The 24,022-nt window shown below is 40.8% G+C and overlaps 1 protein-coding gene across 1 annotated transcript in view; it reads left to right on the forward strand.

The window, feature by feature from the left end:
* The window catches only part of gabbr2 (gamma-aminobutyric acid (GABA) B receptor, 2), a 220,890-nt gene that overhangs the window by 181,552 nt on the left and 15,316 nt on the right, over positions 1-24,022 (forward strand). Inside the window, exon 14 of the mRNA XM_085445503.1 lies at positions 22,910-23,020. Coding sequence (XP_085301629.1) covers positions 22,910-23,020 — 111 coding nt within the window. The remainder of the gene's footprint in view (positions 1-22,909; positions 23,021-24,022) is intronic.

Raw genomic sequence — 24,022 nt, forward strand, 5'->3', positions numbered from 1 at the left:
TCTCTGCTTCAGTCTGTTTTGGGAGGGGAAGAAGAGGGGAACCCGGACATCTAGCCAAGTCAAAAGAGGTTGTAGTTTACACAGGATTTCATCATTTTGTGAAGATTATTTGCCCAGTATGTTTTTTTTATGGTTTGGCAATGCAGTGGTATTTGTCTTGTGAGGGACAACAGTATACTGTAGGTGTAAGCTGACAGCGTTATCGTTGAATCATGCGGGAGAGCACTCTTAGGACTGCTTCGCAGGTGCAGTATTTGTTGACACTCTAGCTGGTAAATTGGACATGTGGTTGTGCATGACTGAGCCTGTTCAAGTGAATCTGTCGAATATGGAATTCGTTGGCAGCATTTGCTTCCTTTTGCTTTCTGCTCCATCTGTATGTGCTGTGTGATTTCTCTCCCTCTCTCTGTCTGTCCCTCCCTTTCTTCACTCACCTCCTCGTGTAGCTGTCTTTCATTCTCGCAAAATAAGCACAAACAGTGAATTACCCCCGACCTCCACCGTCACCTGCACCTCTTTTACTCTCCTCTCACTCTTTTCCCGAACCTTTTTTTTTTCTCGACTTCTCTCTCCTTGCTCCCTGGACTGCAGTTGCTAGGCAACAGCTGATTGAGCATGAGGGGTATGCAATTGACCAATTAGAAGTCTTTTAAATGAAAAGTGGTGTCAAGAGTTTCCACACTTACAGCTACGGCTTTAACCGCTGTAGTGTGGACACTGGTTGTTGATATACTGTCTGCATATTTGAATTTGCATGAATCTCATATGTACGCATACAAAATAATATGGGTATGTACTTCTGTGCATGTGTGTGTGCCTGTAAATATCACTGTTGAAGTGATTACGTCTGTTTTTGAGGCTTTAGTATGAAATAGTATGCTTGACTGTAATCTCACTTATGCAAACACTCAGCTGTAATATGCAGCTTCCCCTCCCTCGTATTTCTATCAATATTGTGCTGTCCGTTTCTTGCACTCTTCTGGGTTTCTTTCTTTCCCTTGACTCTTATCCCTTCTCACATTTCTTCTATCCATACAATTGGCCTTACCCTCATCTTTCCATCTTCCTGCCTCCCTCTGTCTTTCGTTGATACCAGAGACACCTCCTATCAATGACCAGGCGCATTCATCAATGCTCCTCGTCTGCTCATACACAGCCCTGAGGATTCCATTAAGGCTTGGTGGCTAACACACACACACACACACACACACACACACACACACACACACACACACACACACACACACACATTCACAGATTAGGGAAAGGCAGCTCTATCTCATCTGGCCAGGGGCACAGCTATGATTAGTTATTAACTCCAGATAGAGATGCAGCATTTGATGATGCCAGTGACTTTTTGTGATGGCGATGATGATTATGATGATGATGATGGTAATGATAGTCAGGATAGCAAAGATGATGATGATTGTGGTCCCAGAAGCAGTCAGGTGATGATGAGGGACACCTAGAGAGAAATTAAACGGGAACAGGGAATAACATAGACAATTTGCAGATATGCCAGGGATCAAATAAGAGTGCATGGGGCTATCCTTTTACTTGATCAGATTGGAATATTTGAGTTGTCACTTAGTTTAATGACAAATTTGTTGTTTGTGGTCTGATGAGTTTTAAGAACATTTTGTTTTGATCAGCACTACAGTTCAAAGTTGATTTTTATTTCCATTAGCAGTAATTGTGTATCATCTGGACAGCTGTGGTCTGAGACCTCCCAGTAATTTCATTTGTAGGCGTGGAGTTGGGGAGTTGGAGAGAGCAGCAAGAAAACTGCAATAGTGGGTTGGAGGTGGGTTGCAAAGCAGCTTGCAGAGAAAAACAAGGACTAAGTGTAGGCACACTAAAGGATTTTGAATAGCTTGCTCTATGTAAGACTTGTCAGCTTGCAAAATGGTATCAGCTGAGTAATCAGCTGATGTGGTCTGATGTTGTGATCAGCTATTCTGCCAGGATTACCACTGAGCTCAAGTTTGCTACCAGTCTAAACTGAACAGTATGCTTGATGCAGAAATGCTAATTACTTTCCTGCCACTAACCCTGCACTGCTAAACTGATACTACTTGTAAGAAATGTTTTCCCTCAAAAAAGAAAATGATGTTATAAAGCTTAGAAAAGTAGTGTGTTTTTTTCACACCCTTTTCAATCTCCAGTGACCTAATACTATGGTCTTTATAGCTACTAATCTCTACTCTTTGTCTAGACAGCGTGAGACAGGATAGAAAGACCGACCAATAGTAGTCACTGTGACCTTTGCTGGCTTGCAACCCAGCCCTTGGCTAAGCTGAAAATACTGCTGCCAGGGATTGAGTCAGGAAGAGGATTGCTTTCTTTCTTTGATACATCCCAGGTCCTCAATCAAGGTGGTGCTTTTGCTGACTTTGGTGCGGGCTGATGTGAATGAATAATAAATGATAATCTAAATTCTGATAAGTTAAAGTAACAGCTGTGTTTGAGGTGTGAACTATGTTATGGTGAGATCTACTGGAGATTTATTCTTTCGCTAATTACTTTTCATGCGAGGCCACAAGCTGTTACAAACTGCAGCGACACCGCACTGCCTTGACCGAGCTGGGTTCACCTCAAGGACAACGAGCCACCACTGAGAGACTTAGTGACACAGTAAGGGGGAGGGGGCAATTACAGAAAGGTTAATCACTGACCCAGCCAACCCTCCAAATTTATGTACTAACACCTAAGCACACATATACCAGTATGCAGAGAAGTCAGATATAGAAGACGACCAAGGTCTGCCAGTGATGGGGAGCTGAGAGCACTTCTGTGCTGCTTGAACAAACTACCAGCACGGCCTCAGCATTATAGCCCAGGCATACAAATACATCCCACTAAGTGCAAAGGTTCTTTTACACAAGACCTTGAGCTTTTGGCACGCTGCAGACACTAGCAGTATAGAGACCTGAAGATAGTAGGAATGGGGAGGAGGGACCGGGGACTTAAGGGAGAGTGAAAAGAGACAAGGGCAGAGCTGGAGGAGAGAGAGAGAAGGCTGAAGAGCTACAGGGGGCACGGGAGCTAAAATGTGAGAGGTCTATACCAGCTAGAATTATGAGATGGAGACATTAGAGGAGAAGAAGTTGAAGATATGTGATGAGAGACAAAGTGAGACAGGGAAGGGGGGAATAAAGGGTGTCATGGCTACTTATCATCACACTGCCGAGGGTGACATTGATTAGCGCTTGCCATCGGCAGGAATCCTGCAAGCCAGTCGACGAGAAGGTCAGATAATTAAACCCAGCGCAGCTGCAGGAACCTGGCACTACGCCCGTCCTGCTCCCGCCTATAAATCATCAGCGGTAGCTGTGACAAACTATTGTTGTCCACATGTTTGCGTTTAATATTTGTATATAAAAGGGAGAGGTTTTAGATATGTATATATAAATATATATACACGCCTGAGTCATGTAACCCAGTTCTCCAGAGAGAGTCTTTTTTTCAGGTTCACTCACTCAGGATATATGTAGTAAATAACCCTCCCTCCTCTTATCTGTCTGTGATCTGTAGCATGTGGTGTTTGTGCGCATGTGAATTTCACCTCTATTTAAACTCTTTCCAACCTGTGATTTTATTCACTGTCATTTCCAAAGTCAACTCTTCAAAGAGTAAGTAGCATGGTTGAGATTGGATTTGACCTGTGTGAATTTTCCACTCACTTTGATCTGCAAGCATCTTTTTTTACAGACAAGCCTGCACACGCTGCTTTAACCGATATTAATAATGCTCTTTACATAAAAACGAGGGGTTGGTGTAGGTGATAGGAACAAAACACTGAGGAGGAAATTGGTTCCAATTAAGTGATAATCTGATGTGAAGCATTTTAAATGTATAAAAGCCACACAAGTTTCTGTGTTAACGTACCTGTGTCAAATTTATCATCTTAACTTGGCAATGCTTAGGGTGTGTTTTACACCTGACTGCCTCCTGTCTTCTTTAAATGCACCATCCCTGCCAAAGAACACGTTAAGTTATCCTTATGTAATGTAGCAATAAATATGTCCTATTTATTGTGGTCTTCTCACTTGAGTGAATGTGACAGGCTGTCCTTGTGCCTGGTTTCCCTCCCTTTATTTGTCTGTCCTCTGGTGTATGCAGCCACCTCTGCCATTGCAAACCTCCGGAAACACAAAGAGCAGAGAGCGATTATGAATGTCCCGGATCAATAAGCTCACAAGGAGCACTGGGAGGGCGGGATGTAAACTATATGGTGCTACTTGAACTATACCTCATCCACTTAAGTGTCCTACTGCCCTTTATAGTGCTTTTTTGCTCCTTTTGGGGGGTTTTGCTCTTCAGAAAGTCATTTATAGTTTTATTGTTAAATAATACTGGAGAAGCTTTGCACGATCCAGTTTAAAATGGCCTTATTTATTTTGTACTATGGCTTGGTGTAGCCCCTCAGTTCAGCCACTATTTGAACTAAGCTTATCTACCCCTCCTTTCAGCTTACTTTCTTCTGATTGGCTCCTCCTCTCAAACAGAAGGTCTGAACAACATGTCAGAGGTTTCTTTGGACTGAGATGATGTATTAAGTTGTAAGCTCTACCTATACTTAGATTTTTTTATACATATGGTGACCTCATTAATTTCAGTCTTTGGCCATATTTATTGACATCCAGCATGTAATTGTATGTATATAAGACAAAAAATTAGAGTTATATCCTTCACAAAGTTAAATACAGTACATCAGGAGAACGTTAGTGCCTCTACTCAGGGTGAAAACATTTAGCATCTTGCTGCAATTAGCATGAGATCTCCCAGTGCTATGCATCACAGATTTGTTATCATAATTTCCAGATTTAGAAACGAAACACATCGTCCTAGCTCCGCTTCATTTAACGTTATATGACAATATAGCTTAAGCCCATATGCTTCTGGCTTTTTTAATATGTGATTTTCACAATGGAATTGAGCAACAGCTGCATGTTGACATGTTAACTATAGCGGTCCAGAAGTAGATACGACTGCTGAAAATTACAGTCATTAATGACGAATTACCTGTCATGTGCGAACTGCTTGTTTATTTCTGTGTTAAATCGTCTGATTGCTTCTCTGTGGCGCATTGCACATTATCAGCTGCAGCAAGGCAGGCGGTCTCTGTGTGAGATTCGAATGGTGAGATGTGTCACTGTGGATTAGTGAGAGCGCGGCGACGCAGAAGGGGTGTTAGGAGTGCATAAAAGAGAGAAAGAGCAAGAAGAGGTGATGGCGAGAGGGAGAGCGACAAAGTAGTTTGGAAATGATTAGGCAGGAGGAGATCTTTCCATTGCTGCAAACAGAGTCTACTGATTGTCAGTCAGTTTACGTCGGCGTGTTCAGTGCACTGTACTGTACTTCTCACCTACCACTGTAAATGCATTGCATATGTATGTTTACAGAAGAGGTGTCGTTATGCTACAGGCACGCCACCTCCCTGTTATGCACATCCACACCCACCCAGTCGCGCTGACAACCATCTGTCCGGTAATTAACCTGAATGACATACTGTGCAACATTGACTGCCTTTACTGAAAACTGTGTGTGTGTACGTGTTTGCTCTGCCTGCCTATGACTTTATTTCTCCAGGCTCTGATCCTAATGGGTCTGTGCTCCATGCGTGACAATTTGTGTCCGTGTTCATTGCTGAGATGTAATCTGATGCACAGTGAAAACAAATAAATAAGAAATAAGAAATAACAGCGCTCCGTTAAAGCATTTTATAGTGCACAGTAACTGTACATGACAGAAGAGCAAAGACAGAGAGGACGTATGAGTGGAATCTTGTTTCTGAAGGTAAAAAAGCAAACTTAGTCTATACTGCAACCATAGGAGAGGTGTGTATGTGTGTTTGTAATATTGAAAGAATTACACAGCAGTTTCAAAACAGTCCTAACAGCAGTGCAGTATTTTTTTTATATTATCTGCAGCAAGGTGTCAGGTTGCAAGCACCTACGGAAAGCTACATTTCTTGTTACTTCACTTATCTGCATCATTTTATCTACACATTGCCAGTATATCACCTTTTCTTATCCTAATCACTCACTAAGGAGGCAGCACTTTAGTATAAAGTGGAAGTTTTTAAATTTAGATTACAGATTCTTAGTTATTAGAACATTTTAAATATAGGCCTGAATGGTTAAAATCATACTAATAATATGCAGCATTTTTCTTGTTTCCAGCTTTATATACGCACACATTTCCTATGCATAAATACATATACAGTTTGCATTCCTTCACAAGACATACTGCTATTGATTTGTGTTCAGATTAAATGTGCTGCCATGTCCTCAGAATGAGATTCACGTAGCCGCAAGAGCCTGATTGGATTGGAGGATCGATAAGGTGGCAGAGAAATGGAGAGACGAAAGATGGGAGAGAGCAAGAATGAGAGGGAGGGAGCGAGATGTATTCGCTGTTCTTCATTACACCTATAAAAGGAAAGAAATGAGAAGTGGCAGCAAGGGAGTAGTAGCATTTTGTTGCGGCACAGTCCCAACTCGACCCTCAAGTATTTAGCGTCGTGCCTATCACAGTATCCACTTAAAAAAAAAGAAGTAGAATAAAAAAAGCTGTCAAAGAAAAGTGTAAACCTTCACTTATTACTAATGCATAGATTGAAAAGTACAAATTATGAGTGAGAATAGAATTAAAGTACAGGAATCATTTTAACAAGGGTCAAAGTGGGGCTGTTGTTTTATCTGCGGCGTGAACTTATGTTCCCAGCTGCAAAATGTGTTAGAGACAGGGGAGCTGGAACTAAAGTGGGACAGCGCCAGAGGAGCTGAGGTGAGCTTTACAGGGAGCGACAGGCAACGCATCAGAGGCCTCATCTGTCTGAGATAGCTGGGTATAATTAACAAGGCTTTGGTTTTTAATTAATCTGCCTCAATCAGAGTAGAAATTCTATTCTTACATTTTGGACTAAATTAATTCAAAGACACTCCAGCATCACATGCCCACAGATTGTGTGCTATAGACTTTTTTCTTTTCCCTTTGGACTCTCCTTGCTTTTTTTTGTTCCTAGTGTGAGTGTTGTTCTTTGTTTATGAACTTTACTTCTGCCTCCCTTTATTCCTTACAAGCTTTTATAAAATCCATCTACATTTAGATAAACTGATATGATCTAAATCTGATACTATCCTCCAAGGGTAAAAAAAAAAAATCATCATATGCTTCCCACATAATTCTAGTCACATTGTTGCCTGCTAGGGAATGCACTTACCCTGCAGTGCCCTCCAATGGTAGGTCTGTGCTGAGAGAGGACGTGGCAGCACCTGGTGATGGTCCCGATGGCCAAACTCAACCAGCTGAGCCATGAAAACAAGCACCATCTGACCATCTGATGATAATAATAATCTCTGTCATACTGCCAGTTCCATGTGGCCGGCACATTAGAGAGAAGATATTACTCTTCTCTGCTGGGATTTCTGCTATCATCCATCTTTTGTTCAACTTGTTAATGCTATATTCTGTAAATAGGCAACAATCCCTGGATGTGTAACCTCAAAAACTGCAACAGAATTCTCAATGAGGTGAAAAGAAAAAGAATAGAAAAAAAGAAAGAACCCTGGAGTGAAACTTAAAGGCTTCAAGGAATTGTTGTAACTGCTGACAATCTTTGGTCATGCAGCAGGGTGCTGTCCTGAAATTGGACAGCCGTCTTGGGTAGTGTTTTGTGGCATGATTAAACTATCTAATGTTACACACGAATCAACAAATGAAAAATCAACAACTCTATCAATAAAATGAAATCAAGAGCCGATCTCCTGCTACCAGGAACTAGATCTTGATGCTGATTTGATGCATTGAAAACTTCCTAGATTAGTTGCTGATGAGAGAGTGAATAACTGATTAGACACATGATATCCTGAACTTGTCTTTGCTTGTCTTTCCTAACAGGAATTGTCTGTGTACCTTTTTTACATTTTGACTGGAACGCAGCGATAGAGAAAAGAGCCAGTGGGCTTGTTTCCAGAGTTGTAGAGGAGATATTTTGGATTAGCAAGGAAAAAGGTTGAGAATTTGACAAAAAGTAAAGGTGTGCTTCAGTGTGCATGCCTGAGTGTGTGTTTCTGTGTCATCACAAAGAAGCGGGAAGCTTTTGCAATCTGATTGCGCTAAGTTTCCACCTTGAGGACAGTCAGTTTCAAAAATACTTTTTTGACTAGTTTCATTTTCAGTAGAAGATATTTGTGTGACCTCATCTAACACAAATATATTTTTATGCAACACATGAGTGTTTTTACAGGCCTCACAGGGCTGGAATCTGCTTCTCTTCAGGTATTTTATGGTCTAGCATTCTGCATTAATTACTTATTTATTATTTACATGCACATCGGCAGGCCAAAAACAACCATCCCAGTAATGTAATGATCAATACCTATTTTCTCTTTCCCACCTGAGAATGCACCTGCCCTCCGTGGCTCAGGTGGGATACTACTTTGCTTGGATTGGTGCTCTTGCATCATTCTTTGGAGTGACTGGTTTCTGTCCTTGGGGAGGCCAGCAATGGCAGGCCAATGACAGTTGAAGTAATTGACTGTCAAGCTCCTATGGATTTCCTGCCTGCTGCTGATGTAGCAGAGGGCTGATCAACCTGCACTGTATACACACTGCTTTCTGTCTCTCTTTCTCAAACACAAACAACGAAAGGCGAGAAACCTTTGCTGGCTTATGTTAAAGGGTATGTTGCACTGAATAGGAGTGCACGGAGATTGCTGCACGAAGCGCTGTTTGTGCTTTGTGCATTATTAGAGATGTTAGAGACATGGAATAAGAACGGTGCCTGTGTTGCTGTCCCTCCTTGGGCACCACCAGTAGCTAACCATAAGGTGTTGTGTTTGTCAGAGCCAAGTTTCAGCTAGGTGGAGAGATGCCCCCTGGGAGTGTTGACTCACCCAAGCTTATGTGGAAATGTCCATGTGCATGTGTGTGTGTGTGTGTGTGTGTGTGTGTGTGTGTGTGCGTGTGTGTGTGTATGTCTTCCATGCAGAGGCTGCAAGGTGCTGGCAGGACTGTCACATTAAGCCAGTGGCGTTGAACTCATTGTGTCAGCCCCTGCAGGCTGCTATTGATGCTCCTATCATATAACTTTCTCTTCCTTCTCTCAGTGTGACACACTGTTCACATTCTTGTCACTACTTGCCCCTGACATGTGTATGGGGGCATCTGGGGGGCACTTGCAATTGTTGCTCTGCAGCTGTGCCTGAGTGTGCATTTTGTATGTGTGCCTGTGTTTGTGTTTTTGTATGAGGGTGTGCGCTTCCTTCCTGCTCTCACAGAGCATCATGGAGATCCTGCAGAGCATTTCTGCATCATTAGGTCTCTCCCAAAAGTTGAGCACGAGGCTGGACCCCGCAGGCAATAGATTGAAACTAGGGAACGGAGAGAATAGAGAGAGGATAGGAATGGAGAAGGAAGCTAAAAAATGGGGGGTATATAGTAAGGAGAAAAAAGAAACAAGAAGGGCAGGTGGAGAACAGGTGGTGGATGCCAGGCTCTGCAATGCAAATAAAATTGTTAATCCATTTTTTAAATGATTTTCATCCTTTAAAATTCTTAATATGGCTACCACTGAGGTGGAATAATTGCATTAGGTCTAATGTCCTTCCACCTGCTGAGAGACCTTTAACAAAGCAAGTGATTACATAAGGTTTTCACATGGTTGGCTGTTTCACATGTGCCAAGATAATATTCTTCAATTCCAAATCCATGTGCAGCCATTGGACATTTTTTGCATTTTGACTGTACGTCAAGAAACACCTGAGTCCTGTAGGCGAAGCCAGCTTATGGAAGGGTGAAGTGGAGAAGGGATGCATTATGCTGTCTGCTCCTATTAGTCTCCACATGCAATCACACACACACACACTTCAGTGCGTGAAGCAAGCAAGGCAGAAAATATCCATCTTTACACGCTGTTCAAGAGTGTCTTGTCACAACTTGGCTCGAAGAGAGATAATCAAGGCGACCACACATGGGTCACGGAGTTAAAGATTTATTTCAGTCCAAAAATCTCGGCCCTTGCCTACAGATTGTCCACATTAATATGCAAATATCTGTTTAGAGAAAGATATATAAGAAGACAGATTTTTTTTAATGGCAATGCTAAGGAAAATGTACAGGATACAGTTATCATGTTAACAAGTATGAAGATTATGAGAATGAAAGCAGAGTATAAAGCACAGTTCCTAGACACACATGCATTGACTAGGAAATATATAGTTAGTATAAATTTTTCCATCTGCTCCCTTGGTGAAGAAGACAAACACTTCTCAAAGGCCTCCACCACTGACACAGTACAGTACAACATGATTCACTTGTGAATAACACAGCCAATTAAGCAGCCACAACACAGGGCTCATGGCAACTTGAGGCCTCGGAGGACTCAATTACTGTTCTCGGTTTGGAAGGACAGAGGATGAGGTAGAGAGAAAAATACGTATAGGGAGAGATTCCTGAAAAGAGGATAGTGTGTTCTCTTCATGCTGGAAGTACAAAGATTCTGCTTGGCACCCATATGCATTATGGGTGATCATTAATAATGACTACGTGTTCGAGGAGAATAACAGTTGGATTCTTTAAATAGGGAACTACCTTATGGGGATTTCCTGCCCCAGTTTCATCCTGTATAAAGATAAATGGATATTTGCAAATAGGTCATTTATAGTCTGCTTTCATATTGTGTGAAATCACTGTTGCATTTGATGTTATTAGGTGCTGGAGATGAATGTGTCCGTAAGCAGATTAAGTCATTCTGTGAACATAGTGCACTTGCTCATGGCGGGTTCAGATAGAATAGCTCTTCTCTGTTCAATTAATGTTTAACACGACAGGTCATTTCCAGTAATTTCCTGAGGAAGACTTTATATGATATATGAGGATGGTGTTCTGTCAGACACTGTAAACAAGCAGGAAGAGAAAATGAACGGAAATTAATTCCTGACAGCAAACCCCCATTTTTTTGGCACGGGTTTGTTTGACAAAGGATGATGGGAAATGTAGTGAAGCAGGTAGAATGGAAAAGGGTTATTGATGACATAATGATGGGCTTTTATTTCAGTGTAATGCGGTGTGTAATGACTAAGACTGGTTTACAAGAAAACCCAATGCCACCAAAGACTCTCCAGGTATTAAACCAAATTGTGAATTTTGTGCCTTTAGAAAGAAAGCGGGCAAAGGATCAAGAAAAAGCTGAGAGAAGGCTGAAAAGGGCATCAGTAATTGCAATTCTCAGTACTTCAATCAGGAGCTAAAGTTAAATTAAGCTTTGGAAATTGTGCAGGGCTATGTGGGTGTTTGTTGCTGGAAAATGTGGAGTAAAATATGTAGTGCTTGGGTGCTCAAACTTTCACTAATATATGGGACCTATGATTTAAAGGGACATTGAGGGCCAATCTGTCCTAGAGAAGAGCATATCTGAAGATGAAGTTTGGAGTCATCAAACACTGACCTGTCTGCAAACTGGAAAATGGGCCTTTTTTCAAGCACCAGGTGAAACATGGAGCTGAAAGAGAGATGGCGCTAAGGGAAATCAGAGTTGGAAAGAAAAAAAGAGGAAATTCTTAAGAGTGAGGTGATGTATGAGAGTAACTCGTCATATTAGATGGCTTATCCTTCAAGTTCTACGTGGCTTTCATTTCTCACTGAATCCACTGAGTTACAAACCCTGATTGTGGCCCTTCAGATGAAGAAGTCCACCGAGGTGTTAAAGGGGCGTGTCTTTGAGTGGACTGGATTTTAAAAGTTTAGATAATGGGGAGGGACATGTGAGTGGAAATTGTAGCTTATTTCCATGTTTCACATGTTAGCAATGCAGTCACTTTTGCCCCATACACAGAATGAGTTTAGACACAAATATCAACAATTCATCAATGCATCACAGCATCACGTGATCCCAGTGGTTAAATCCAAAGGCAGTCATTAGAAAAAATAAGTGCTTTTCTTTGTTCTTCCTTCACTGACCAAATACTCTCCTGTTTAGCTCTGACTGATGCTACAGCAGCTTCTAGTCTAGTTCTGCCATTTTTGTGCAGCCAGTGAGCTTTGAGTGTACCAGGATATACTTTAAGTTTCTAGATCACTGGATATTCTTATCTATGTATAAACCCAGAATATAAAATCATGCCTCTAAAAGGATGCACCTGCTTCCCAGCAGTACACAGATCTCATTAACACTATTCCCATTTCTCTGTCATGCTACCACTTCCCACAAGTACATGGAATTCCCCAGCAATGTACAAACTTTCATAATGATGAAAACGGCAGCAACAGCGACATAAGGCAGTTACAGTTGCGCCCAACATACAGCAACACAGATGGGCAGTTTGATGTAAGCTAGGGTTATGGCGGGGAGTTGTGTTAAAGAACAGCAGCCACATAAGCATTTGGAGCCTTTGATCGCAAAAGAATGTGAGGCTATACCGCAGCATTTGCATATTCTAATGAGTCCAACGTTCAGGGTTAGCCGCTTACACTAATGACGCGTTTAGCTCTTAATAAATCAGTTAAGGCAGCTCCCCGTCGGAGCCCAGGGAGCTGCACCAGTGTGAGTGCGTGCATATTTCATTATAATGTAGCTTTGTGTGTTCGTGTGTGTCATTGTGCCGTAATAATACGAATGCATTAGTGAGTAAATAAGTCTGTTTGGGAGCGCTCATCTACTTGTTTCTATTTTAGTACTTGTGCCATAATGTCTGTTTTTTTTAGACTTCACTTCACTTGTGCGCATGTGTGTATGTTTGTGTGACTTTCATGTGCTTAAATGGTGACAGTGGAAGGAGCAGAACCTTCTCTTAACATATTTTGTTAGGACAAAAAACAACATTGCATTTTACCTCTCAGACTGAAAATATGACCGATCACTATTGAGTTGTCTGTTACAATTTTACTTTAATTCATATATCACCTTTTACTACTTTCTCTTTGCACTGCATATATTAGTTAGCTTTTCTTTATGTAACTATATAGGATACAGTCAGGTTGCTCAAAAGCACTGGAGAAAGTCATCTAGTTATTTGATAATAATAATTATTATTATAATTATTACATTATTTATTTTTATTTAATTATTGCCAAATATTAACAAAGTAAACCTCTCATGTTTGGTTGCACAACTCTTGCACAAAACACCCAAAACGTATCACACTGTGAAAATGAATCTGGTGATGACAGTGCTAATAAAACGCAGCATTCTGCAGTAAATGTTTTAGTGCTACTAACCAGGGATCGCAGCACACTTCTGACTTTGTTGATAATGTGACGATTCATGAATTTTTCAATTCATAGCCCTCAGATGCTGGTAAAAATACAAATATGTGAATCTCAGGTAAAAAACGTTCAACTTGACACATGCTACTGATACAACAAGACCAATTTAATGCTTCAGATTAAAGCACACTCTTACACAGATAGATGATACAGCATCTACTGGTACCCGGCGGGGGGGATACAGGAAGTACAGGCTCCTGTAGCCACAGACAATCATCACTGAGAATATGAACCCATAACCAGTGGTTAATTTCTCTGCCTGAAGCTGAAGGTTTTTTTTCTGCTTTGTCGAGCAATAGCAGTTCAGCCAGTTATCTGAACAACATGAAATCAGTCTTTTGTCAAAATATTATTGTGCCCTTTTCTTTGCAAAGATGAGAACAACAGAAAGAAGGAAGGGGAGAAAAAACCCTTTCACAGTTTATGCCAATTTGGCCCAGTAGTGGTTAGAAGGTTGTTGGGCCACGGTTCTATCAGAGGGATTAGTCCTCAAATGGGATTACAGGCTAGTATGAAAAAAGGAAGAAAAGGGGGTGGATGCTCAAGCAAGCAAGAGAGCAGAAATATTGAAATGCAGACAGACACATTTAAGTAAAGAGATCGCTTTATCTTCATTAGTGGGGAAGTCGAAAGGAAGAGGAGGAGACTGTCTTAAGAGGGATGGAAACTGAATGGTGAGATGTGAATTCTATAGTTTAATGAAGATTAAAGACCGAACAGTTTAAAGCGTATGCATGTGTGGAGACAGCACAGAGGACAGTGAACTCGTGTTTCGTTATCTCTGTTGTTTTTTTCCCTCTTTCATTCCACCTCTACCTTCAGTTCTCCCTCTGAAGTGAGGCAGAATAATATCTGTGAAGATGCACTGGAGTGGAATATCCTAGTCACCCATCTGATATGACTAGGACACTACAGTAAAACCCACACAAGCTCTTTCACCCAGTCACACACACACATATACACACATGCGCGCTCATACAGTTATATGGTGTTCACATATACTGTGAAGGACGGCTGAGACCCACAACTTGGAGTGCCAGCGGCATGTTGCTGCCCTGCCACCATGCCCCCTCTGCATGTAGGTCAGCCTCTCTGGGCCACCCCTTCCCTCCCTCAGCTATCTCCCTCAGCTCCTTCCTGCCCTTCCCTGATGGCTTATTTTTTTCTATACTTCTGCTCATTTCTCATTCTCACGCTGAGAACGTGCTGTCCTGTTTTCAGTAAGAGAGACCACAGTTTACTTTTGCTTTCACTCATGAGGTGGAGGGAAAGATTGTGTTTTGGGTTAAAATGTGCCCCTCAAAACAATAACCCTACGTACTAATGAATGATGCAGTGCATATAAATATGATACCAACTGTCCTGTTTGACATTTTGGGAAAGACACCCATCTCTGTTAGCGCTGTTGACTTTACATCCACCTCTGCTGAACTCCCCTGGGGGTACCACAAGGCTCGATTCTTGGACCTCTCCTTTTCTCTTTATACCTGCTCCCATTTGGTGCTATTTTCCAAAAAGCCCCATATAACAAAATCCTTATCACCAATTTACACTAGGTATAAAATGGATCCTACTCTAAAGCTCAATACTCATATAAACACATTGGGGAAATGATTGCTTTATCCAGTTGAGGCTGGTGTCAAAAATCAACCCTTATCCATCCAAATCCAACCTTGAAACTCTAATACATTCTTTTATGTCTCATCTCTTTTGCTGCAATGTGCTTTTTATAGGAATGAGTCAGCCCTCCATTGCTCACCTACAGCTTGTGCAAAATACCCATGCTTGATTTTTATCTGGTGCAAGCGCGCAAAAGTGCATCACTCCAGTTTTAGCTTCCCTTTACTGGCTTCTGTTTTTTAAACATATCTCTTAATGATCGCGTCTCATTTTAATCTGTCTGAACTGCTTGACCTATGTGTCCCATCTTGTTCTTCCTAAGCTCAGCAGACTAGATGCTTTTACTGCTTCCAGTGACGCAATGCAAACTCAAAGAGCTTTAACAGTTGCAGCTCCAAAACTGTTGAATGATTTGCCACTATCATTCAGGCAGTCTCCTTCACTAAATCTTGCTTAAATACAGACTTTCACTCCCTGGCCTTTGACCCAGTGTGAGATGCTGACTGTGATTTTAAGTTACTCCTTTATTGTTTAACGTCTACAGCTCTTTGTGCCTCTTTATTTTTTACCCTCTGGCCTTTTATGTTTGGTGTTATTGTTCAGCACTTTGGTCAGCCCTGTTTTTGTTTTAAAAAGTGCTTCATAAATAAAATGGTATGGTACAGCATGATAAGGGCCTAGCCTCAGGATCTCAAAACTGAAGCTCAGGCAAGTTGCTTAAAACTGCATTTATGCTGATGGCCAGCAGTAGGCATCCCCTCTGGTTACAAAGAGTGAACCAGAAAATGGTCACACTGCTTATCTGATGTGACCTCAGTTCACACTGTGATAATTATGTTATGTTCTCATTTGGATGTTTATGTTACCATGGTATCACAGCTGTAAACAAGGTTAACTTTAAAAAAGTGAAGATTCTCTGTGGAGAAAAAAGTGTTTCCAGCTACTAGCCAAAGAGCAAAAGTCAGAGTACAACTCAAGTATAAGTTAGGCCTAAAGTTATCAGCCTTGGCTCAGGAGATAGAGCAGCTCCTCTATCAGGCAGAAGGGCAGTGGTTTAATCCCTGCCTCCTCGTGTCCATGCATTGAAGTTTCCCTGGGCAAGAGACTGAGGCCCCAATGCATCTATCAGGGGGTGAATTTGTGATCGTTAGAATTTGCCTGATTCATAGAGTAAGAAAGAAAATCTATGTGAATAGATGAATGTGTCTTACAGTAAATCAGTATTCATACAGAGTAAAATGCACTATGTAAGAACCAGTCCATTTACCACTGATTTCTGTCTTTTAGACCCTGACAGATGACTTTTGTGCGTCATCCCATGTTTGTCATCTGACACTCAAGTGATGAGCCACATCAAGTGACACAGTCAGGTGCTTTGCTGCCACAGAACAGCAAAGTACCTGATAACCTCAGGATAAGTGTGGAAATGTCTGTTATTAATCTCATCACCTCTGTGGAGAGGTGAGATGAGATTCAGAATTACAAGCTTTCAGCATCACTCTATTTATGGCAGTATGACAAATGTCTTTGTTGTTGCTTTGAAAAGCAGTCAGATAAAAAAAATATGCAATTCAGCATTGGCAATACCCTGCATTAAAAACACACACGATACCCCCTGCTATTGTTTTAGATCTTCAATCTGGCTTTCTACTCTTTTTTGGATATAGTGCACATATGTGTATCTATTTAAAAATTTATGAAAAAAAAGACATTTGGTGTATTTTTACACATACACTTAAATTTGGAGGGAAATGTAAGTATTACATTATGTATACAAGAAGGAAAATGGCAGATTTTTATGTGTTAAAGGCTAAAAAAGTTTTAAAAGTCAAATCCAACAGTTTTGACGATGGCTTTGTTTCTTGTTGCCAGTGTTACTGCAGTATCAGATCACAGTGCACAGTGTGAAAATATTTCTTTTTGGCTGCAGGTAAAATATAGAAAGTATAAGAATTTGATTGCCTAGAATCCAATAGTAACGACAGTTGCAGGCAGCCAACTGTTCCATTTAGGACATAAAATAAAACTTGGAAAAAGTATGTTGGATAATGCAGGATGAATTCCAAGATGTTGTGTTTAAAGTCCTCCACTCAAAACTTGTGTTTTGGTTACTGGTGCGTCTGATGCATGTTCAGATGGTAACTAAAACTCATTTTTCTTATAAGTGTCAGTGACCAGTTTGGAAGTTAGTCCTGATCTTACGGTAGACTTACAAAAGTGTTGTGTGAAAAGTTATATTGGGAATAAGCTTCCAGTGATGTGTCACAAATCATCATTTATTCATGCAAAGGTTGACATCTGGCTTATGCATGGATCTGTAGTTGTTTCTGTTGTAGGATCTAGAAATAAAAGTTCCTAAATGGTCTCTTTTTTTGGCATGAACTGGTGTCATCTTCCATGTCCGACTAGCTGAGCTAATTACCAACTATGCACTGCTTCTTTCTGCTTGTCTAAAGGCCTTTACTGCTGTTCAAAATTTCTTAGGGGGTTCATGAAAACGGTCCTGGCTCTTTCTCAAATGAGTTCCTACAAATTACTCTGGCGCCAGGATGTCTTTTATCTTCTCATCCTTTTGCCTTCTGGGGTTTTTGATGTGGTTTTTTCCACCTGCCACTCTTCCAATTTCTCATGCTCCTTTTTTTCATGTCTTTTTCATTCATTCCTTTAAGCACCTACATCCTTTTCACTTATGATCAGTATGCTAAATACTTCCAGTTGATTTTTACACTTTCCTCAGTATGAAATAAACTATATTGCAGTATACATAGAACTTCCTGGGTATCTCCAAAAGCCATTTTAAAGCTATAATTGCACAAAAAAACCCAACTATGTTTTCATGTCTGAAAACAGTGTATGGCTCACAGGATAATGTGTTTGTCTGACATCTCTATCCATCAGACAGCACAGTATCAGTGTTTCTCTCTCTGTCCCCGTGCCCAGGCAAACAGTTGGCTGGGCCGATTCCCTTGGCATCAGAAAGCCGTAATGCCACCCGCTGACGTTCAACACATTACCAATCACAAATCACAAAATCCAAGCAGTTCTATTATTACGAGATCTACATCATATAATATTGCTTGATGTTTTCAAATAAAGTTCAAATGTTCTAGTGTTATGTATATATATATATATATATATATATATATATATATATATATATATATATATATAAAATATTTAATCTCTGCAGTAATCACAACAAAGTAATGTTAAAAAGGGATTAAAAAATGGCCACTGTAGACAGTTATCTTTTCACTAAATCCCATTTCCGGTGCTTTTCATGTCTTTTTTCCACCACAGTCATTTTCATCTCTTTTGCCCAACGTTACACTGACACAGACTGTTGCAGTAGTCTAAAATTCCAGCCAAGAGACCTATATTATTTTTGTCCTCATCTCTCCCTCATTCTTTCACAGTGGTGAAAATCTCCTGCGTTTTAATGGCTGGTTTGAGGGATGGAGTTCTTCTGTTCAGTTTTTACCTAATAGCTCATTTCTACACACATGCATACACAGCGCACAAACAGCCAGAATGTGCACAAGTTGGCACCCACAGTGACATATGTTTCACACTGACACACCTCTGTGTGAAGTAGCTGCAGGTGACAATGAGTGAGCTCTCCACCTCCCCTCACATACTGGTCTATCTATTCTTGCTGTCCAGTGGGCCAGAGGGCGTGATACAGTCAGATCGAGATCCATATCTTAGAACAAGCCCCAGTAGCTCTACTTTTGGAGTCATGGGAAAACAGAAAGGCAGGATTCTCCATGCGGCTGTAGTTTTTGTCTGAGCTCTTTTCATCTTTTAAACGACTTCAAAGGAACATGACAGTATTTAATGAGGGTTTAGTGAACAAGTGAAATTTTCCAAACACATCATTCAGTTTAGGTTTTTGAAACCTTCCTTTCAGGCAGCTCTGTCTTTTAATTAATTCAGTTCAGTATAATAATCGACTTGGGGTGGGGAGTGGGGGAAATAGACTTCTTTTTGAGATAGATAATTCATCACAATGAGCATATTCATGTCTAGTTTTATTTTTGTACAAGGGCTCATCGTTGTTGCGTGGTAACAGGAAACTTCAGTCACTTGCTGAACAGAATCCCGTTCATAAGCTTAGTTACAGAAGCTGGAAGACGAAATGGCCAACAATAGGAATTTCTAAATTTAGTTTTGTGCTTTCAAGTCTGGTTTTTGCCACTTGTGCTAGTGTAGTAAGTGAGCTACGACAATAAACAGTAAATGTTCATCCCTGTGCAAAACCATGACTTGTGTATCAGATAGTTGGAATCCTAATCTTTATCTCCACCTTTTCATAGCTCTTTCTGATTTCCTCAAGCTTTCCCTTTGAGAAAACAGGATCAGCATCATCTACTTCTCGATCTGTTCGTCCCCTTGATTACTCCACTTATTTCACACTCAATCTTTCCATCCATACTTCATGCTCCGGTCGTCTTTCCATCGCACCCTTCGTTTCTTCTCCCCTCTTCTATCACTCCCTCAGTCGCTTCATCTAGATCCATCTCTCCATAGACAATCTGCCACCACTGTGCTCGCTGCAGCCCTCCCAGAGTGATCCCGTTAGAAGGCTAATGCTCTGAAAAATGACAGCGAACCGGCACTTTTACCGCCATCACCACCGCCTGCCGCCAACAGCCCTGTTGCCTGGCAACTCCCCAGACAGCTTTTCTCCAAAAGGCGAGAACTCCTGTCTGCTCTGCTGCGATAGAGAGCCAAGCCTAATAAGCATTATATCTCATTTTGTCTTATCATTTAGTTGTTAGTGACACAAGTTTGCTCGGAGCTGCGACTATGCAAAGCGCGCCGATGCAGAATGCGTCTCTCGTAGTGAATGAATAAATTGATTTGCAAGAAGTGTGACTTCCTGGAGCATTGTTGTTGGAATAAGAGGCTGCTCAGCCAAAAACACAAATATACAAAAATGACAAAGATGCTGGAGAACGATGGAGTAAAGCTGTTCTGTAGAAAAGCTCTCAAGAGGTCTGACAACATAGATCAAACAAAACAACTTAAAGGTTCGTAATAAATATCTGATATTTAGGTTCATTTTTGTCTATTCAAGCTCGTCTCTGAATCCTTTAGATCCTTTACACTGAGCACAGCTGCATTGGTCGATAAATTAAAGTAAAAAATCAGGAAACTAAGATACTTGCACTTTTCCGCATCTGTGCGTATTTAAATGTTGCCGCAAACAGTGCACTGCAACTTCATCACAGAAGCGGAACACAAGAGATACATAGAACGTATGCCAAGAGGCATTAATGGAGATGCTACATAATTCAGCTGCTGATTTGTACAAGTATAATAACACCATAAATTCTGAGGAGTTAGACAGTAAATGCTGTGAAATTACATCATGCATCGCCTGTTATGTCGTGTTATCGAATTAAAATAATGTCTTAATCGATCTTAACAACTTGTCAGCGGTCTTTTCTAAAACGGAATGTAACATCGCTGACTTTATCTGCTGGTGTAATCAGCATTTGTCTTTCATGGGCGGCCGTTACGTAAATGTCTCAAGGCTTAGTCTTTACAGGCTGTTTACTGCTTGTGGATATTTGACATCAGAAGAACAAGGAGAAGGAGTGGAAAGTTAGATCAAAGGAGACTCATTGTTAGTTTTTTCACAGGCTTCATCAGATAATTTTAGGATTTTGTTTCAATATAGGTCTGACAGTACATAATTACAAAAATTGCTGAAAATGCTTCAAACATGTTGTCTTCTGTAAAAAAAAAGAAAAGAAAAAAAAATGTATTTCACTTAAGCATTGTTTGTATCGTGCATACAAATACTGCCCTTCTCTGCGATGTAGTCAGCAGGTTGCAGATTGCTTGTTTTCATTGTTTAAAAACCGCATTACTTCCCATGACCGGAGATGAAACCAGTAACCTGCTACTGCCCTGCGACTTGGCAAAAACCAGGACATCTCATGCATAAGGGATGCACAGATATTCTCATGCTCACAGCATTACTAAGCTAAAAATAAAATGAAAGTAGAAGCTCCCTGTAGCTGCACGATGAAAATCTTAGGATTCCTTTTCCTAATTGTGGTTCCATGTAGAAAAAAAGAAGAAAAAAAAAAGCCTTTCTGTGCGTCATCTCCTGTCCCACTTTCCCGAGTGTCTACCTCTGATGGCTTTTAAAGCAGAAACCCCGTTCCATCAGTCCTTCACCTAAAGCTAACAAGAATCCAAAACTCAAGTCCCAGAATATTCTCAGCCGCTTGCGACACGAACCACGCGGCTGCCACGGAAACTCTCAGAAGGGGTACGAGAGTGCTTTGACAAAGTGTGTGAACTCGCTGCCACCGAAGCGATCCTCAGTCTTCAGTATGTTTCTGCTTTGCGACATCAGAAGTTTTGAAGATTGTGGAGAAGTTGTTGTGGGGGGAGGGAAGGTTTGTGTCGTGTATTTTCTTTTTTATTTCTTTTTTTTTTGCAAACCGTTTGCAATGTTTAACTAACTGCATATGTAATCCTGTGCAGAGCTGAACATTTGAAACAGAAAGAGCAGTGAAGAGAAGCTGAGTAGGGAACACTGTGGAAGTTGTATTTCTACGATAGAGGCATGGGAATAAAAGCTAGGAAACTGTACTATGATATAACTCGCCAAGGATACCCAGACATGATGTGTTATGGGCCCATTTTCTTTTCTTTTCTTTCTTTCGGGTGAGTCAGGGCACCTTTTTAAGCACCAATTTCCCATTTTAAGCCATCATCCTATAGAGAACCTCTAATATAAATTCATCAAGGTCATGAAGGGAGGCATGAATAGCTGTAATCTAAATTAATGCAAGCTGAATGGAGAATATTCATGTCAGAATGACAAGTGCACAAGGTATTTTGGGGTGTGTATGTGTAGGTGTGCATTTGTGAATGGTTGAGAGCATTAATAAAAAGTACAGTGTCATAGGTATGAGGATGGAAACGAGGCAATCTTTTCAGTGTATTTCTTTTCCCTTTGTTTACTCTTCTTTTTTTGTTTCCCAGGAATTTCGATTATAGACTACGTTTCGTGAAAAATGTTATTGGGTTTGCTTATACACACATACGCTCACACACCATCTGCTGAGACATTAGACATGTCTAATTGCGAATACTAAACATGCACACACCTGGAGAGCATCATGGCATTGTGCCCGGCCTCGCCCCAGGTGTCTCACAGTTGATATATTAGAGTGGCCTCAGATGAGTCCATGCAGCCAAGCTAATGCTCTTATTAAAGGCTTTTCAAAGGTAGCGAGAGGGGAAAAAGGGAAAGGGGAGGTGACGTGTTTTAGCGTATTAATATCCACCACAGGTGCTAATTTGCTCTGCAAGTCACTCGTGTCATGAGCTGTGGCGAAAGACAAGTGGAAGCGAAGAGAAAGCTGGAAGGAACGGAGAGACGATGGCAGGATTAAGAGATAGCGTGACGGAGACTGAGTGAGAAACAAGAAAGAAAGGAGGAGGTGTAAATCACATTAATGAATAAGCTTCATTAGGTGTGCCCATTAGCATCCTAAGCACAGATTAATTTAACTTTAGCTGACTTTGGAGAGGCCCAGTGGCCGTGATGGGGAAACAGTTTGATTTCACACCTGGATAGCTGATCACAGACACCCTGAATTTGCAGGAGCATTGGATAGTCTGTATTTCCTTTGTGAAGTAAGCCACAAAGCGAAAACTAATGTGAGAACAGCCGAAAGGCTCACTGAGGGCTTTCTTTATGTAGAGCTTATTTAGAGTGTTTCTCTGTTGGTTTTATCATTTCTTCCAGTGACAGTGTTTGTCAATGCAATAGCAAAGTGGGTGGCACTCGCCTTGCCGTCACAGTTAAATGTTGTCTTCAAACATGTCGGGTTAATGTTTTGAAGGAACCAAAACAGCAATCTTTTCCTACTCATAACCAGGCGGTTATGAGTTAACAGCAATGTTTCAATCTCTGGGATGAGATTGGTACTTTTGTGGGAGCTGTACTCAGTTTTTTTTTCTTGTCTATTTGTTGTTTTGTCAACAGGCCGACCCCCAAGGCCGAGACATTGCCATCCGACCTTTCTTGGAGCACTGTGAGAACACCCACATGACCATTTGGCTGGGCATCGTCTATGCCTACAAGGGGCTACTAATGGTGAGGAAACAGGATTTCGTCAAATGTAAAGATTGATCTGCAGATGTGTCTGCTGATGTGGCTTGGATTTTCTTTTGCAATCTATCTCTAGTGTATACTTTACATTTACCAACAAGTCTATATAAAACACCTTTTAATCAGGAAAAACAAAGAAAAGTGCAGAAGGAACAAGAGACCCATTTTGGACAGACATGCAATAGATGATTAGGACAAAAACACAATTTTTGTAATTTTGCTTCTGTACGCCACAACACTGGATTGTTCCTCAAACAATGAACATGTGATTGAAGTGCAGACTTTCAGCTTTATTTTGATTTTTTTCCCTAAAACTTTAGGTGAATATTTTGGAGGATCAGGAAGGACCCTTCTCTCCAATACAAAGACCTGGAAAGAAAACAATCTTCAATAACACAGGAGAAGCTTTGATTAAAAAAGGGGGAGGAAATGAGAGTGGATAATGGCTTCCTTTTTTCCTGACTTTATACTTTCCTTAACAGTTTCAGAAAACAAATATGACAGAGTTTCTCATCTAACTCTTGAGAAGCTGAATGAAAGCACGCAGTTTGCAATATGTCAAGCTACTTGTTTCATTTGCACTTGTATGAGTTTATGGTATGACTGCCTCTTTTTCTAACTGCTACTGATTTAACACTTACAGACATTAAAGTAAATTTCTGTTTGGTTTTTTTTGTTTTTGTTTTTTGGATCAGCGATATTGAGTTACTTTAGACTAAATGGTTTTCCTCAGTGATTTCATTTGAAAACTCTGTGTTACTTTAAGCTCATCAGCAGAGCTTCAAACTCTGAATGTGTAGTTATTATCAGCTAGCTAATAGCTAGATAATATGTGCTTTAAAATCTCCATGAAGAAGGAGAAACTGTATAATGCCTGCCACAAAAAGAGAGACACTGAAGATAGACCATTAAAGATAAGTGTGCTGCACATGTCCAGCTATACAAACACACAGTCAAACATTCATTCTAAATGGAAAAACAAGACCC

The sequence above is a fragment of the Copadichromis virginalis genome, linkage group LG22 (genome assembly GCF_057382275.1).
Source record: "Copadichromis virginalis isolate Kocher_CV1m ecotype Utaka linkage group LG22, C_Virginalis_male_GT1.1, whole genome shotgun sequence".
Taxonomy (NCBI): Eukaryota; Metazoa; Chordata; class Actinopteri; order Cichliformes; family Cichlidae; genus Copadichromis; species Copadichromis virginalis.